This window comes from Salvelinus namaycush, chromosome 2 (assembly GCF_016432855.1).
Source record: "Salvelinus namaycush isolate Seneca chromosome 2, SaNama_1.0, whole genome shotgun sequence".
Lineage (NCBI taxonomy): Eukaryota > Metazoa > Chordata > Actinopteri > Salmoniformes > Salmonidae > Salvelinus > Salvelinus namaycush.
In genome coordinates this window covers 55,786,073-55,805,425 of record NC_052308.1, presented here as the reverse complement: position 1 = coordinate 55,805,425, position 19,353 = coordinate 55,786,073, and the positions used below count along the sequence as shown (strand labels likewise).

Here is a 19,353-nt window from a genome sequence, read left to right as displayed (position 1 = left end):
GCACACTATTTTACAATGAAGGTCTACAGTAGCTTCAACATAACTCTGTAGGGTAGATCCATGTGTAACGGATGTGAAATGGCTAGCTAGTTAGCGGGTACGCGCTAGTAGCATTTCAATCAGCTACGTCACTTGCTCTGAGACTTTAAGTAGGGTTGCCCCTTGCTCTGCAAGGGCCGCGGATTTTGTGGAGCGATGGGTAACGACGCTTCGTGGGTGTCAGTTGTTGATGTGTGCAGAAGGTCCCAGGTTCGCGCCCGTGTCGGGGCGAGGGGACGACGTAAAGTTACATCTGTTACACATGGTCAAATTAAATTGTATTTGTCACGTGTGTCAAATACAACAGGTGTAGACCTTAGTGAAATGCTTACTGGTTAACCAACTGCATTGTTGGTTAACTTCACTTGGGTAGGGGGCAGCATTCGGGATTTTGGATAAAAAGCGTGCCCAAATTAAACTGCCTGCTACTCAGGCCCATAAGCTAGGATATGCATATAATTAGTAGATTTGGATAGAAAATTCTAAAGTTCCCAAAACTTTTAAAATAATGTATGTGAGTATAACAGAACTGATATGGCAGGCAAAAACACGAGGAAAATCCAACCAGGAAGTACTATTATTTTGAAAGGCTGTTTTTCCATTGAAAGCCTATCCACCATACAAAGACTTAGGACCCAGTTCACGAGCTCTGTGGCTTCCTCTACATGTGGCCAGTCTTTAGGCATTGTTTCAGGCTTTTACTATGAAAAATGAGGGAGATACAGCACTTTCAATCAGCGGCCAGTGGAAATGTCCAGACATCAGCCATGCACCTGGTCGTGAACGCGCCTTTCTTGTTTCTCCTTTCCTATTGACGAAGCTTTTGTCCGGTTGAAATATTATAGATTATTTATGACAAAAACAACCGGAGGATTGATTTTAAACATCGTTTGGCATGATTCTACTAACTTTAATTGTACTTTTTAAAAACTTTGTCTGGACACGCGCCTTAAGCATTCGGATTACTGGACAAAACGCGCAAACAAAAAGAAGGTTTTTGGTCATAAAGAGGGACATTATCGAACAAAACAAACATTTATTGTCTAACATGGAGACCTGGGAGTGCCACCAGGTGAAGATCAAAAGGTAATAAATTAATTTTAATGCTATTTCTGACTTTTGTCACACTCTCCTTGGCTGGAAAATGGCTGTATGGGTTTCTCTGGCTAGGCGCAGACCTAACATAAATCGCAAAGTGTGCTTTCGCTGTAAAGCCTTTTTGAAATACGACAGTGGTTGCATTAAGGAGAAGTTTCTTTATTCGTATGTTTAACACTTGTATCGTTTATCAATGTTTATGATGAGTATTTCTGTAATTTGATGTGGCTCTCTGCACTTTCACCGGATGTTTGTTTGAGACAATGCATTTCTGACCATAACGCGCCAATGTAAACTGAGATTTTTGGATATAAATATGAACTTTATCGAACAAAACATACATGTATTGTGTAACATGAAGTCCTATTAGTGTCATCTGATGAAGAACATCAAAGGTTAGTGATTCATTGTATCTATTTCTGCTTTTTGTGACTCCTCTCTTTGGCTGGAAAAATGGCTGTATGGTTTTCTGTGACTTGGTGCTGACCTAACATTATCGCATGGTGTGCTTTCGCAGTAAAGCCTTTTTGAAATCGGACACTGTGGTTGGATTTACAAGACGTTTCTTTAAAATGGTGTATAACACTTGTATATTTGAGGAACTTTAATTATGGGATTTCTGTTGTTTTGAATTTGGCGCCCTGCAATTTCACTGGCTGTTGTCGAGGTGGTACCAGAGAGGTTAAGGGCCTATAAGAAAAAAAGAGGTAAAAAACAATTAAAGAGCAGCAGTAAAATAACAATAGCGAGGCTATATACAGGGGATCCCGGTACAGAGTCAATGTGCGTGGGCACCGGTTAGTCGAGGTAATATGTACATGCCATTTGATTAGATGTTCAGGAGTCTTATGGCTTGGGGGTAGAAGCCTCTTGGACCTAGACATGTCGCTCTGGTAACGCTTGCCATGCGGTAGCAGAGAGAACAGTCCATGACTAGGGTTTGAGCCGGAGTGAAGCCGGAGGACAGCTAGCTTCCGTCCTCCTCTGGGTACATTGACTTCAAAACAAAACCTAGGACGCTTATGGTTCTCACCCCCTTCCATAGACTTACACAGTAATTATGACAACTTCTGGGGAATGTCCTCTAACCTATCAGATCTCTTGCAGCATTGTCTGACATGTCCACCCAATCAAAGGATCAAAAGAATGAATCTAGCTACAGCTAGCTAGCACTGCAGTGCATAAAATATGGTGAGCAGTTGACTCAGAGTGAGTGAGACAATATTTGAACAAATGTATTTCTGCCAAAATGGAGGAGAAGCAAGAGATTATTATATATTTTTTTACTTGCAGTTTCACTTAGCTAGCAAACGCAGCCTACTCAAACACCCGGTCAAAGAGAGGGATGCTAGGTTAGCTAGCTGGCTATGACTATCCACCACAACACTGGAACTCTAAATCAAGGTAAGCTTTTGATTTGACAAATTTATTGCCACCGGGGCCAGTGCTAAACTGCTTACTGACTGTACACCAATGTGAGTGCATGACTGTAGCGCAGCCTTTCTTAAAGTACGGGTCAGACCTGTTAATGGTGGGTCACGATGTGTTTGAGTAAATGTATAATTATTTCATTAATTACTGGAATTGATTTGGCCAAGTGCAACTGCGCTCTCTGCTCAGCAGAGGTGTCAGTTTGTCAGCTGTGCGAGTGGGAGATGCGTCGCAGTTTACCGGATCTTTTTCTGCAGTGTTCTTGAAGATCACTCTGCGACCCACACGCTGCAGCGCTGTCGTTCAGCAGCATATGATGTGCTGTCAGCCAATGACTTGTCATTCCCAATCGCCAATGTCATCAAATGGAGTCAAGCTAGCAACAAATTCTGACTGAACTCAATCGTCATGAAACGCAAATAGTTTTTATCTAGGCAAGTCAGTAAGTGTTTTATCTCTCGGGGTATGTTCATACATTCAATCTGGAGTGCCAGAGTGCGCTCTGGGTTTTCGTAAATTCAGAAAGTTGCGCTCTCGGAGCACACTGGACGCTCTGGCCGAGGAGTAGGGTTGATCCGAGCGTTCTGTCCTCAACCGCAGTCAAGCACCCAAGCTAACTGGCTAGCTACTTCCAGACACAAATGAGAGAACACCTCTGACCATTTTACTCACCCTAGTAGAGCTGGTTAGGCTGTTTTCATGTTATCCATAGCGTTGGTGACTAACTGTGCTGCTGGGCACAATTTAATTACGCTTTTTTTTGCCTACGTCTACTGACACCGGTTATATTCAACGGGTGTTGAGCGTTCGTAAATTCAGCAGTTATTCTGGGCGAATTTACAAACGCACCCTTGGTTAAAAACAGAAATAATGAGGGGCGCCCACAATGTGTTTTGTGCGGGGAAGTGCTTAGTAATGAGTCTCTCAAAATGAACAAATTTAAAAAACGACACGTCCTGACCAAACATCCACAGCATGACGGTAAACCCAGGGAGTCCTTTCAGAACAGGGAAGAATGCTTAAAGGAACTGCTTCGACAGTGGAGAAGTCAGCTAGCAAGGCATTGTCATTTTATAACAGGTGATAAGCAGAAATAAGACAGTACTCTCATAGTAGATGTGAGTTTCTTTCAAACAATTCCCTTGTACACAGCTAATAGCTAGATAGCTAACATTAGCCAAAGCAAGCTAGCTACTGAGTTTGCAACCCTAAGTAAAAGTACATATGAAGATAAAATGCAGGCCAAATGTACATCTTACTGTAGAAATGATTGGTGAAAACAAGTCTAGGTTGGAATTGTTGCTGTTAAAATACAAGTAATCGTTTTTTTCCTGAACTGGAATAAACTGATTGAAGCAAGATGCTTTTTGAGGCAAACCACACACGCACACAGTTCTCGGTTGCGCATTTACAGCAAGAAGCGGTCTCCTGCCTGACTGAGAAAGCGGTAATGTTCTGATGGCACCACATACCTGTGTGAGTCAGGGCTCTTAACTCTGGTGTACTTAAAAAAAACAAGTACGGAAACAGACTCAATGGTGAGCACGACCCCAGGGGTGCAGTGTTAACTGAGCCCAGAATAGACACGCTTGTTGAAAATTTCAACCAGCCACACACACACCCCTCTCATTAGGACTGTGTGTGTGGGTTTTCTGTGTGATGTGATCAGTCAGTTTATTCCAATTCAGAATACAAATGTATTGTATTTTAACAGCAACAGTTCCAACCTCGACAGATATGTAAGTGTTTTTAAAAATGGGGGAAAATAAAACATGAAGCTACTTATATTATTACATTTAATTTATTTGTCTACATTGCATTTGTTTTAGGCTGGCATAAGGGCAATGAAATGTACTGATGTTTACGTATAGTTGCATGTTTTCATAAGCTTGGGTCCCAGGAAAAAAACAGAATTTCTAATTTGGGTCCCAGGGTGAAAAAGTTTAAGAACCCCTGTTGTAGCGGGTTTACTAACGCGTTATTTCTATTAGCTATGTTGACTATGACGTTACTTTAGCTAATATGGTGACATCGCTGGAGGTGGTGTGTAGCAGTTACGATATGGTTTGGCCTGGAAAGTTTTATTTTTTGCCTGGTCACATACAGCTGATGCAGTGATTTCTTATTTATTTATCTAGGCAAGTCAGTTAAAGTTTAAGCTGAAAGTCATTCATGTTAGTAGTATACAGTGCCCCTTGACTTTTTCCATATTTTGTTACATTACAGCCTTATTCTAAAATGGATTAAATAACATGAAATTACATTTTTGCAAATATAATACAAATCCGTATTCAGACCATTTGCTGAGACTCGAAATTGAGCTCCGGTGCATCCTGTTTCCATTGATCATTCTTGACATGTTTCTACAACCTGATTGGAGTCCCCCTGTGGTGGACAAAGTACAGAGATATCCTTGATGAAAACCTGCTCTAGAGCACTCAACCTCAGACTGGGGCGACGGTTCACCTTCCAACAGTACAACGACCCTAAGCACACAGCCAAGTCAACCCAGGAGTGGCTTCGGGACAAGTCTCCGAATGTCCTTGAGTGGCCCGGACTTGAGCCCGATCGAACATCTCTGGAGAGACCTGAAAATAGCTGTGAAGCGACACTCCCCATCCAACCTGACAGACATTGAGAGGATCTGCGGAGCGAATTGGAGAAACTCCCCAAATACAGGTGTGCCAAGCTTGTAGCGTCAAGACTCGAGGCTGTAATTGCTGCCAAAGGTGCTTCAACAAAGAGTAAAGAGTGAATAATTATGTAAAAGTTTAAAAACATATATATTTACAAAAATGACTAAACGTGTTTTTGCTTTGTCATTATGGGGTATTGGGTAGATTGAGGGGGGAAAAAACGATTTCTCATTTTTAAAACAAGGCTGTAACGTAGCAAAGTCGGAATACTTTTGTATATATAGTGCATTCGGAAAGTACTGTATGTGGACACCCCTTCAAATTAGTGGATTCAGCAATTTCAGCCACACCGGTTGCTGACAGGTGTATAAAATCAAGCACACAGCCATGCAATATCTATAGACAAACATTGGCAGTAGAATGGTCTTACCAAAGAGCTCAGTGACTTTCAACGTGGCACTGTCATAGGATGCCACCTTTCCATCAAGTCAGTTCGTCAAATGTCTGTGCTGCTAGAGCTGCCCCGGTCAACTGTGCTTTTATTGTGAAGTGTAAACAACGGCTCAGCTGCAAAGTGGCAGGCCTTACAAGCTCACAGCTCACTTCTGGCTGAATGGAAGCAAGTCCCTGCAGCAATGTTCCTTCTCAGAAGAGTGGAGGCTGTTATAGCAGCAAAGGGGGGACCAAATCCATATTAATGCCCATGATTTTAGAATGAGATGTTCAATGGGGCAGGTGTCCACGTTCGTTTGGTCATGTGTAGGGAGGGGTAAAGTGACTAGGCAACAGGATAGACAGTAGCAGCAGTGTATGTGATAAGTGTGCGTGTGGCGAATGTGTGCCGTGCTCGGCCTGCCTTTTCTGTAATCTATGTTGAGGGAGAAGTTGTTGTCCTGGCACGCTGCCAGGTCTCTGACCTTCCTATAGGCGGTATCATTGTCGTTGGTGATCAGGCCCACCAAGGGCTGTGGCGGTCATTAAATTTTATCAGCCGGTTATTGTCATGCATAAGACTGCCGGTATCACGGTAATTGATTAAACATATTTAGCATCTCCAGGCCGCCGATTCGTGCTTTTGGAACATTTAAATTTCCATTCACCCAGTTCAATGTAACAGCGATAGGTTTAGGCTAATACTGGATACTCAAATTTTCCCTATACCCATCATGAGGTTGCTGCAAGCTAGCCTATGAAAAATGTACAATGTAGGTACACAAAGGTTGAGAAGAAAAATTTGAGGTGACACTGAAGTATCTGGTTCGAATCCAGGCAGCATTACATCCAGCCATGATTGGGAGTTCCATAGGCCGGCGCAAAATTGGCCCAGCGTCGTCCGGGTTTGGCGGTCATTGTAAATAAGAATTTGTTCTTAAGTGAATTTGTCCAAATACTTTTGGTTCCCTAAAATGTGGACAAAAAGTGTCATTTCGGAACGATTCACCCGATATGGATGAAAATAACCTGAAACGAAAGCTGACCGTCTGCACATTAACCTCAGTCATTGTATCATTTCAAATCCAAAGTGCTGGAATACCGGGGTATAACACACAATGTATCAGTGTCAATATACCTTTGGACCTCACTGAACGTTGCCAATTATTAAAATGTTTCAATTAGTTAGACTTTCTTCTTACCTCGGTCCACTTGTCATCCCCAATGCTCTGCAGCAGCAAGCAGAGTGGGTCAGACTTGGATCCAACGTCTTTGTCGAGGAGATTGCTGCACGAGATGGAGAGTTCTACTTTTGACACACATTGAGTAGCCATCTGAAAAAGAAAAATAAGATTTCATATCAACTATGACTATATTAAAAGCTAAAGTCTGCAGTTAAAAACAATAACAACGGGGTCCCTGCCACTTGCTTTGGTATACCGCTAAGGGAATGTGCCAGTGAAATTAAAATCCTCTCAAATTCATAGATAACGCTCCAGATGCAGGGACCGACAGTCCATTACATTTTTAAAAAATTATTTGAAGCCATTTACATTCTTGTTGTTTATAAACAATCGAGTAAAGAACCCTTGTATGTTTGGTTATGATAAAGAAAGACAGCCCATGAGGCAAATATATTCTTCAGGAATAAATAATATAAAGATTTTAAAATTACCATTAACCGCTTCCCATATCCCAGGCTTTGCTTTAACGTACACTGCTCAGTAAAAATGGCAATTTTGAGAATGAGTGAGTCTCAACCAGGTCGGCATAGAGAAAATAAAAAAATGGGACAGGTTCTTAGCTAGCAGATTGTAATGGGCTGGGATGCGATGCTCCATTAGCAGTCACGTTAGATACTGTTTGGTGTAGCAGAGAACGGCGATACTTCTTCAATTTCCGATTTGGAAGGCAACCAAATCTTTTCTAAACGTCCATGTCTAGTTGCAGGGGGGGGGGGTTTGTTTGAATTCAGAAAATGTGACATTAAATAAAATAATTGTTTTGCTTCAGGAAGTAACAACAACGTGTACACAAACATCTTGTCAATTTCAAATCTTCTCTCATGGTAGGATTCGAATAATCTGGCCAAGGCACCCAGTAGGCATGTTGTGCACAAGGAGAAAGTTGATTGCATTTGCTTTGGAACCGGACTGACTTCCGGGCGTGAGCAAGGTGCCCCGTTCAATGCCTAGGTCAGCTCAAAAAAGTGACGTAATTAAAAAAAGGGCCCTGTGTGTGTGTGTGTGTGTGAAAAAATAAAAAAAATAAAGGGAACACTAAAATAACACATCCTAGATCTGAATGAATTAACTATTCATATTAAATACTTTTTCCTTTACATAGTTGAATGTGCTGACAACAAAATCACACAAAAATTATCAATGGAAATCAAATTTATCAACCCATGGAGGTCTGGATTTGGAGTCACACTCAAAATTAAAGTGGAAAACCACACTACAGGCTGATCCAACTTTGATGTAATGTCCTTAAAACAAGTCAAAATAAGGCTCAGTAGTGTGTGTGGCCTCCACGTGCCTGTATGACCTCCCTACAACGCCTGGGCATGCTCCAGATGAGGTGGCGGATGGTCTCCTGATGGATCTCCTCCCAGACCTGAACTAAAGCATCCGCCAACTCCTGGACAGTCTGTGGTGCAACGTGGCGTTGGTGGATGGAGCGAGACATGATGTCCCAGATGTGCTCAATTGGATTCAGGTCTGGGGAACGGGCGGGCCAGTCCATAGCATCAATGCCTTCCTCTTGCAGGAACTGCTGACACACTCCAGCCACATGAGGTCTAGCATTGTCTTGCATTAGGAGGAATCCAGGGCCAACCGCACCAGCATATGGTCTCACAAGGGGTCTGAGGATCTCATCTCGGTACCTAATGGCATTCAGGCTACCTCTGGCGAGCCCATGGAGGGCTGTGCGGCCCCCCAAAGAAATGCCACCCCACACCATGACTGACCCCACCGCCAAACCGGTCATGCTGGAGGATGTTGCAGGCAGCAGAACGTTCTCCACGGCGTCTCCAGATTGTCACGTCTGTCACATGTGCTCAGTGTGAACCTGCTTTCATCTGTGAAGAGCACAGGGCGCCAGTGGCGAATTTGCCAATCTTGGTGTTCTCTGGCAAATGCAAAACGTCCTGCACGGTGTCGGGCTGTAAGCACAACCCCCACCTGTGGACGTCGGGCCCTCATTACCACCCTCATGGAGTCTGTTTCTGACCGTTTGAGCAGACACATGCACATTTGTGGCCTGCTGGAGGTCATTTTGCAGGGCTCTGGCAGTGCTCCTCCTGCTCCTTCTTGCACAAAGGTAGCGGTCCTGCTGCTGGGTTGTTGCCCTCCTACGGCCTCCTCCACGTCTCCTGATGTACTGGCCTGTCTCCTGGTAGCGCCTCCATGCTCTGGACACTACGCTGACAGATACAGCAAACCTTCTTGCCCCAGCTCGCATTGATGTGCCATCCTGGATGAGCTGCACTACCTGAGCCACTTGTGTGGGTTGTAGACTCCGTCTCATGCTACCACTAGAGTGAAAGCACCGCCAGCATTCAAAAGTGACCAAAACATCAGCCGGGAAGCATAGGAACTGAGAAGTGGTCTGTGGTCACCACCTGCAGAACCACTCCTTTATTGGGGGTGTCTTGCTAATTGCCTATAATTTCCACATGTTGTCTATTCCATTTGCACAACAGCATGTGAAATTTATTGTCAATCAGTGTTGCTTCCTAAGTGGACAGTTTGAGTTCACAGAAGTGTGATTGACTTGGAGTTACATTGTGTTGTTTAAGTGTTCCCTTTATTTTTTTGAGCAGTATATATATATATATATATATATATATATATATATATATATATATATATATATATATACACACACACACACACACACACACACAAATATATATATACAGTGGGGAGAACAAGTATTTGATAACCTGCAAAATCGGCAGTGTTTCCTACTTACAAAGCATGTAGACGTCTGTAATTTTTATCATCGGTACACTTCAACTGTGAGAGACAGAATCTAAAACAAAAATCCAGAAAATCACATTATGATTTTTAAGTAATTAATTTGCATGACATAAGTATTTGATCACCTACCAACCAGTAAGAATTCCGGCTCTCACAGACCTGTTAGTTTTTCTTTAAGAAGCCCACCTGTTCTCCACTCATTACCTGTATTACCTGCACCTGTTTGAACTCATTACCTGTATAAAAGACACCTGTCCACACACTCAAACAGACTCCAACCTCTCCACAATGGAAAAGACCAGAGAGCTGTGTAAGGACATCAGGGATAAAATTGTAGACCTGCACAAGGCTGGGATGGGCTACAGGACAATAGGCAAGCAGCTTGGTGAGAAGGCAACAACTGTTGGCGCAATTTTTAGAAAATGGAAGAAGTTAAAGATGACGGTCAATCACCCTCGGTCTGGGGCTCCTTACAAGATCTCACCTCGTGGGGCATCAATGGTCATGAGGAAAGTGAGGGATCAGCCCAGAACTACACGGCAGGACCTGGTCAATGACCTGAAGAGAGCTGGGACCACAGTCTCAAAGAAAACCATTAGTAACACACTACGCCGTCATGGATTAAAATCCTGCAGCGCACGCAAGGTCCCCCTGCTGAAGCCAGCGCATGTCCAGGCCCGTCTGAAGTTTGCCAATGACCATCTGGATGATCCAGAGGAGGAATGGGAGAAGGTCATGTGGTCTGATGAGACAAAAATAGAGCTTTTTGGTCTAAACTCCACTCGCCGTGTTTGGAGGAAGAAGATGGATGAGTACAACCCCAAGAACACCATCCCAACCGTGAAGCATGGAGGTGGAAACATCATTCTTTGGGGATGCTTTTCTGCAAAGGGGACAGGACGACTGCACCGTATTGAGGGGAGGATGGATGGGGCCATGTATTGCGAGATCTTGGCCAACAACCTCCTTCCCTCAGTGAGAGCATTGAAGATGGGTCGTGGCTGGGTCTTCCAGCATGACCACGACCCGAAATACACAGCCAGGGCACCTAAGGAGTGGCTCCGTAAGAAGCATCTCAAGGTCCTGGAGTGGCCTAGCCAGTCTCCAGACCTGAACCCAATAGAAAATCTGTGGAGGGAGCTGAAGGTTCGAGTTGCCAAACGTCAGCCTCAAAACCTTAATGACTTGGAGAAGATCTGCAAAGAGGAGTGGGACAAAATCCCTCCTGCAGTGTGTACAAACCTGGTGGCCAACTACAAGAAACGTATGACCTCTGTGATTGCCAACAAGGGTTTTGCCACCAAGTACTAAGTCATGTTTTGCAGAGGGGTCAAATACTTATTTCCCTCATTAAAATGCAAATCAATTTTTTTTTTAAAATGACATGTGTTTTTCTGGATTTTTTTGTTGTTATTCTCTCTCACACTGTTCAAATAAACCTACCATTAAAATTAGACTGATAATTTCTTTGTCAGTGGACAAACGTACAAAATCAGCAGGGGATCAAATACTTTTTTCCCTCACTGTAATAAGTGTATATTAGTTGAAGTTTACATACACCTTAGGCAAATGCATTTAAACTCAGTTTTTCACAAATCCTGACATTTCATCCTCGCAAAAATTCCCTGTCTTTGGTCAGTTAGGATCACCATTTTATGAATGTGAAATGTCAGAATAATAGTAGAAAGAATGATTTTTCAGCTTTTCTTTCATCACTATCCCAGTGGGTCAGAAGTTTACATACTCAATTAGTATTTGATAGCATTGCCTTTAAACATTTAACCCAAGTTAAACAATTGCGGGTAGCCTTCCAAGCTTCCCACAATAAGTTGGGTGAATTTTGGCCCATTCCTCCTGACAGAGCTGGTGTAATTGCATCAGATTTGTAGGCCTTGCTCGCATGCACTTTTTCAGTTCTGCCCACAAATTTTGAGGGTAGGCCTTGAAATACATCCACAGGTACACCTCCAATGGACTCAAATTATGTCAATTAGCCTATCAGAAGCTTCTAAAGCCATGGGATCATTTTCTGGAATTTTCCAAGTTGTTTAAAGGCACAGTCAACTTAGTGTATGTAAACTTCTGACCCACTGGAATTGTGATACTGTGAAATAACCTGTCTGTAAACAATTGTTGGAAAAATTGCTCTTGTCATGCACAAAGTAGATGTCCTAACCAACTTGCCAAAACTATTGTTTGTTAGTGGTTGGAAAGGCTAGGCCACTCCTGGCTAGGCCACTCCAGGACCTTAATGTGCTTCTTCTTGAGCCACTCCTTTGTTGCCTTGGCCGTGTGTTTTGGGTCATTGTTATGCTGGAATACCCATCCACGACCCATTTTCAATACCCTGGCTGAGGGAAGGAGGTTCTCACCCAAGATTTGACGGTACATGGCCCCGTCCATCGTCCCTTTGATGCGGTGAAGTTGTCCTGTCCCCTCTGGTTTGTGCTTAGTGGGACTATCATTTGTTTTTCAACAGGACAATGACCCAAAACACACCTCCTCTATTTGACCAAGGGGATTGTGAAGGCCAGGTCATCTGTTGCAGCACTCAATCAATCACACGACCTCAATACAATTGAGATGGTTTGGGATCAGTTGGACCGCAGAGTGAAGAAAAAGTAGCCAACAGGGGCTCAGCATACAGTTGCAAGAAATCCAGGTAATTACAAAGTGTTTTCTTCATAAATTGGTCAACAAATTTGATCTGATCTTCATCATGATTCCATGTGTTATTTCATAGTTTTGATCTTCACTATTATTCAACAATGTAGAAAATAGTTTAAAAAAAGAAAAATCCTTGAATGAGTAGGCGTCCAAACTTTTGACTGGTACTGTAAATATTATTAATATTTAATTCAGTGATTATGACCCAATCCTCAGTAGCCTATTCTAGCAGACTATTTCTTACCTCAATCTTCACACTATTCATGTTTAATAAAGTAGTCTAAATTTGAACTAAGCAAGATGCTAAATTGTTTACATCTTGCCTACATCTTGTCTAGGCTACAGTAGACTATCTGAAATGAGATATAGGCATATCAGGGGCTATAGGCTACCTGCCTTTATCTAAGCAAACCCTGTCAAAGTTCAATCATAAACCCAGATTTTAGTCTGTAGTCTATGTTTATTGAAATGACAAGTCAATCTCGCAAATGGGCCATTTATAACAGTTTGTAGTCTTAACATCTGGCACATAATAGCACAATTGTCAGAAATGAATCTTAACATTCTTTTTTTTGTTAGCCCAAGTGTTCCTTGCTCAGAGATTGAAATCCTATGTCCAACTTTCAAGGAATTTATTTACAATTATATACACCTGGTTCGAGTCATGAATGCTGACTGGCTGAAAGCCGTGGTATCAGACCATATACCACGGTTATGACTAAAATAACTTTTTACTGTTCTAATTACGTTGGTAATATGTATCATTCTCCACCAAGGGCTATCGCACACAGAGATATCGTAGACAACCCTGTTGCTACGGTTGAAGACGGGAATAAGTACAAGTAGGCCCGCTATGACCTCCGCAGAGTCATTAAACGAGCAAAAGAACAATATAGGAATAAAGTTAATTCATATGGCACAGGCTCCGATGCCCGCCGCATGTGGCAGGGGCTACAGTCCATTACGGATTACAAAGGAAGACCCAACCATGATCTGCCCAACAACGCCTCTCTACCAGACAAACTCAACGCATTTTTTGCACGCTTTGACAACAACATTGAGCCGGGTGTGAGGGCCGTCACCGACCCAGAGGATTGGATGATCTCGCTCTCCGAGGCCGACGTCAGGTAGGGTCTTTAAATCAGGTCAACACCCGCAAGGCCGCGGGCCCAGACAGTATTCCAGGGCACGTTCTCAGAGCATGCGCAGAACAGCTGGCAGGCATATTCACTGTCATTTTCAACCTGTCCTTGTCCCAGTCTGTAATCCCCACGTTTTATGATTACCACAAACATTCCTGTTCCCAAGAACTCAAAGGGCCCATGCCACAATGACTACCATCCTGTAGCACTTTTGTATACATGAAGTGCTTTGAGGCTGGTTATGGCACACATTGACGCCATTATCCCAGCCACCCTAGACTCACTCCAATTTGCATACCACCCCAACAGATCCATAGACAATGCAATCTCAATTGCTCTCCACACTGCCCTCACCAGCCTAGATAAGTGGAATACCTATGTGATAATGCTGTTCATTGACTACAGCTCAGTGTTCAACACCAGTGCCCCCTCCAAGCTTGTCACCAAGCTTAGGACTCTGGGTCTGAACACCTTCCTCTACAACTGGATCCTGGACTTCCAGACGGGCCCACCCCCAGGTGGTGAGTGTAGGCAACATCACCTCTGCCACACTGACCCTTAACATAGGAGCCCCACAGGGGTGTGTGCTTAGTCCCCTCTTGTACTCCCTGTTCACCAACGACTGTGCCCATGCACAACTCCCAACACCATTATGAAGTTCCCTGACGACACAACGGTGGTAGGACCGATCACCAGCGACAATGAGTCAGCATACAGGGAGGTCAGTGACCTGGCAGTGTGGTGCCGGGAGCAGTTAGACAACTTCAAATTCCTCTGTGTCAAAATCACTAATGACTTAAAATGGTCCTAACACACACACACACACACACTTGAAGAAAGCCTGACAGTGTCTCTTCACCATCAGGTTGAAAAAGTTTGGCATGGACCCTCAAATCCTGAAAAGGCTAAATCACTGCTTGGTATGGCTATAGCACTGCCTTCGATCCCATGGCGCTACAGACGCTGGTGCAGACAGCCCAGTACATCACTGGGGCCGAGCTCCCTGCCATCCAGAACCTCTATCAGGCGATGTGAAAAGAAGGCCCAGAACATCATCAAAGACTCCAACCACCCGAGCCATAGAGACTATTTTCTCTGCTGCCGCACAGCAAGAGGTACCGGTGAATCAAGTCTGACATTAACAGGCTCTTGAACAGTTTTTATCCCCAAGCAATTCGACTGATAAATAGCTAACAAAATAGCTTCACCTGAGTTCACATTGTATCTGTATTGACCTTTAATTTCAATATTTGCACTGTCTATGCACACACACCAGAATTTGCTCACCCCTACATAATATGCACATACATTTATACTGACTCTACTAGGGCTGGGCAATATGGCCAAAATATAATCTCATGGTTTTCTTTCACAGTTTTTGACGGTATTTTATGTTTTTGATTAATAAAAGTTCTAAATTTGCTACAATGGGTCTTTCTCCATTCGGATTGCTTTATTCTGTTCAATTCAACTTCAACCAAAAATAATTTCCTGCACTCAATTTGAAATCAGTTTCACACTGCCACGATATGGGCAAAAATACAAGGCCAAATGTTGCAATTACGATTTAGATCAAAACACTTGGGTGAACTTTTGGAATCATGGAAATAGAATATAAATAATAGTGGGGACTTTGAATACAGTGTTGTCTGACATGACATGGATGAGTTATTGTGACCGGCTAAGAACCAAAGTGATGTTTTGTGTTTCCTAGGGGACCCTATAATCTTTGGCTACATTAAATCTTTATTCATATAGCCAACATATTCATGCTTCGCCTATTCCTCTTTGATTTAAAAGATACTGTTGCACAAACACCCTGATTTAGGCCTCCACCAGCACTGGTATCAGGCTGTATTAGCTAGCTACGTTTGCTCCGACTCATTACCTTTAACTAGTTAGCTTAATTTGCTAAGAAAATACAAACTAGCTGTTTGCAGATGTAAGAAACACAAACTAATAATGTAATTATTGAACACTTGTGGATTTATATTAAGATCAAATTGGAAACAACATAATTGTCATCAACATTGTTGCATGTGCTGCATTGACCATGCAGACGAACGAAAGTGTCTCGTGGTCAAAGCAACAAATGCGCTCCTTGAGTGACAAGGGGTGGGACTAGGTCTGTGTGTAAAGCAGCATGGAGAAAGAGTGGAGGGATGACTCAAGTAGCGGAGTAAACTATTTAAAAAAATGGACGTTACACACGGCGTATCACATTTAACAAACCAAACATTCAAATACTGTTTAGAAGGTAAAGTAGAAGGTAAAGTAAAAAAAAAAAAGTAAAAACCCAAACGAGTCTGTGCATCAATACCGGTATATAGTAAATACAGTATACCGCCCAACCCTAGACTCTACACACCTGCTCACATGAGCTGCTGCTACGGTTTATCTTATCCTGTTGCTTAGTCCCCTTACCCCTATACATATCTAACGCCATCACTCCAGTATCCCTGCACATTTAAATATGGTATTGGATCTGACTTTAAATATTTCCTGTATATAGTATGCTTACTTTCTTTAATGTGCATTACATATTTCCTATTCTTTTTTTTTGTAATACATTGTTATTGATTACTGCATTGTTGGGTTTTGAGTTTGCAAGAAAGGCACTTCACTGTACTTGTGCATTTGACATTAAAACCTAACCAGTTTATAATATCAATAAGGCACCCAGGGGGTTTGTGGTATATGTTGCTGTATCCAGGCACTCCGTGTTGAGTCATGCTGAGAACAGCCCTTACGTTTCGATCACACCGACAGCTTCATTGCATTTTGGTACACCAGCATTTCGTTGCAACTTGCAGTTGCAGGGCGTTTGGTGTGTTGCATATTGATCGAACGTATGCATCAAACTGTATGGGTACGGCTTGATAGAAACGGTAGCAGAAGGTGAATGTTTTACTTTTGTTGCATACATACATATCCAGATAATGCTGCACACTATTTTGCGCAAGCATACTATCGGTGTTCTCGAAGCGTAAACTGTGGTGTATTGGCCACATCCCACACCCCCTTGTGCCTTATTGCGTAATCATAACAGTCAAACGAGTTAATTTTCCATCAATGGATGTGGATTTATCTTGGGAGTTTAATACGAGCGAATTATCTTCTTCGACATATTCAAATTCCTTTATTAAGTGATGGAAAATGATCTGTGGAGTTTAATACGAGCGAATTATCCACTCTTGCGACATATTCAAATTCCTTTATTAAGTCATAGCTCGCAAGAATTATTATTTAGAGTTCAACCGAATTTTGCATCTAACGTTGTTACAAATTACTACGATATTTCTTCTTAATTGCCTCGAAGCGTTATGGTGGGGAAAAAGGGTTTATTGTATAAATATGTCAACTCTCTTGCTGTTAAAAACATGTTGGGCTAGTTTTCAGGCCTTTGGGCGGGATTTGAGTAGTCGTCGTGCTAAAAACCCTGGCTCACGCTAATGTTGTTCACAACACACTGGTACTGTATATTTACAATAAACTACATACTTCCTAGTTAACAGCAAAAGTTCAGCTGTGAATCAGACACGCTGAAAACTACCAGACGCTTATTTTATAGTAGAGACTCGACATGGAGAGAGAACTTCCTATGAAGTTAACTCAACCATAAAACAAAAAAACTGACTGACTGACAAGAACCCCAAGGCCAGGGCCCATTACGCCCATAAAATAACAATAAACGGATTTGCCTGCTCACCTCGATCTCTAAACTAACAGAGGCTTACTTTATAAAAATAGGTAGGCTACAAATATTACCTTGTCGCACGAAACGGAATATCAGGTCTCTTATGAAACAGTTGTACTTGTCTTGCAACTAAAAAGCACACTGCCGTAACACGAAATGAATAGGAAATATTTCCTAAAAAAGGTGTGGCATATGGTCAAGTGAGCTCAACATTGGATGATCAGCCACCATAAAAACGTTCCTATTGGACAAGAGACAACGTCACTCACCGGGGGCCGCAGTGCAGGGGGAAGGGTTCGTGCTAACCGGAATCCTTGGGACGTCCCTACCCCATGCAAATCGTTGAAGTTTAACATGGTTAAGGCAAATATTTGTGGTAAGGTTAGGTAGGGGACGTGCTAAGAATCCCAGATAGTACTGGCCGTGCAGGAAGTGACTACACACATATCCCGGTTGTCACTAGTTACCACAGCCACAAATTGCCTGTAAAAATGTATGAAAACCAAAATGTGCTTTTTGGTCTTAATTTAAGATTAAGGTTAGTCATAGTGTTATCAGTGTGCCTAGGGTTAAGTTTAGAAATGGTAGAAATAGGCGGGTTTAGCCGAGTATACACTTGCGGGGCGAGGAAGGATGGAAGGATTTTTAAACGGAACGCCCTTGCCCGGATATTCGTCACACGTTCATCCCGCGATGACTGTGTTTTCATCCACCGGTAGCTTGTTGGTGCTTTATTTGCGCTACAGTCAATTATGATTGCATGTCTACTTACATTAAATATGTAATTATTAATATACGCCTACTGTATAATAGCTAGCTAATTAATTAGCTAACTGACGTTAGCCTGCCTAGCTGGAACCTCTGAAGAAGGAACATGTTTTATTTCTACAATCTCCAAAAACTAACCAAAAACATAATTACTTTTGCTAGACGTGTTTGTGAATTAGTAGCACAATTTATAACTTATTTGCATTTGTTTTTACTTACACTTGTATGTTGACATCTCCATATTAATGTTGGAGTTTTAAATTTTGGCAGACTTTTCTAGTCTAGCAGATGTACAATCATCGGGGCGTTTCATGCCCGACGTGAACATAATTGTACATTCGCAAACGCCATTGAAAACGAGGGCTGAGGTGCTTACGTTGCTAACTTCCCTTGCTTGGCGTCTTTATTTGAACCAACGACAAGATTGGGCGCGGCAATTCCCCTAAGGGCATAAGGCGATGGTAAATTGACGAAGGTGTGTCTTTTATCAGTTTGAAACGCAGCCCAGATCTCTCGTGCCTTGCGAATTTGCAAATTAATTGGTTACTATGTCCTGATCAAAAATATTCTTACATATGACAGAGAGCAGAGCTTGTGAAACTGGTGCATTTTTGCCAAGCACCTAATTTAAAATATGGACGTCTGCAGTAAAATTCAACATCAAAATATACATGTTTTCATTCAAATCAGTTTTGTTATAATCCACTTATGCTTTCTACTGGTTTAAAAGGTGTGCAACTTATTTCAGAACTACTACTCAGCAAAATGTAAACAATTTAGTAACATTAATACCACTAACTGAAGTCATTTGCATATTAGGCTACCACACACAAAGGGCACACAAACCCTTTCTGTATACAGCAAATACCAAGGCTCCATTTCCTATGTAGGCTATCTAGCATTTCCACTTTGAGCTGTAATTTTTGTTCTCAAATTATGGCTATCCATTTCTCCACACCTATATATTTTATAGCTATGCATGCATTTCTACCCATATCCTTGGACAGAACGCCTATTCAGCTCAAATGATAATACAATCCTGTAGAACAGACAGTTCAGCTCACTCTGAAGTTCAGCACATCAATTAATAAAAAAATAAGTAAAGTAAGTTAGTTAATAGCCAGCAACACTGTAGTCTTAGCTGTTCACTGCATCACTGAATGAGTTTTCTGTATGATAATGTAGCCATTTACAACCCAATACATTCAATCTTCTAGTGTTGTTGGCCTATCAACTGCGCTCAATAAATAGCCATTTGTAGAGTTGATTGAGACTAATTGGAAACGACACAAATTAGGCAAATCAATCGGAGACACTTTTTACTGAACAAAAATATGCATCACAATGTTGACCCCATTTGAAATCCAGTGTCAATTGGAAGTGATGAAACTGTGGCTTATTCTGCACAAGGCTGTGCTTGCGTCCCATGTCAGATTCACTCCGGATTTGGGATTGTG

The 19,353-nt window shown here is 42.3% G+C and overlaps 1 protein-coding gene across 2 annotated transcripts in view; it reads right to left on the bottom strand.

Moving 5' to 3' along the window:
• Window positions 1-17,300, bottom strand: part of LOC120064674 (copine-3-like) — a 51,332-nt gene extending 34,032 nt beyond the window's left edge. For both annotated transcript variants that reach the window (XM_039015307.1, XM_039015300.1), the window contains exons 1-2: window positions 17,200-17,300; window positions 6,839-6,970 (exon numbers count right to left, since the gene is read on the bottom strand). In XM_039015307.1, the coding sequence (XP_038871235.1) occupies window positions 6,839-6,970 (132 nt within the window). In that variant the 5' untranslated portion in view covers window positions 17,200-17,300. The remainder of the gene's footprint in view (window positions 1-6,838; window positions 6,971-17,199) is intronic.
• Window positions 17,301-19,353: the final 2,053 nt, after the last annotated feature.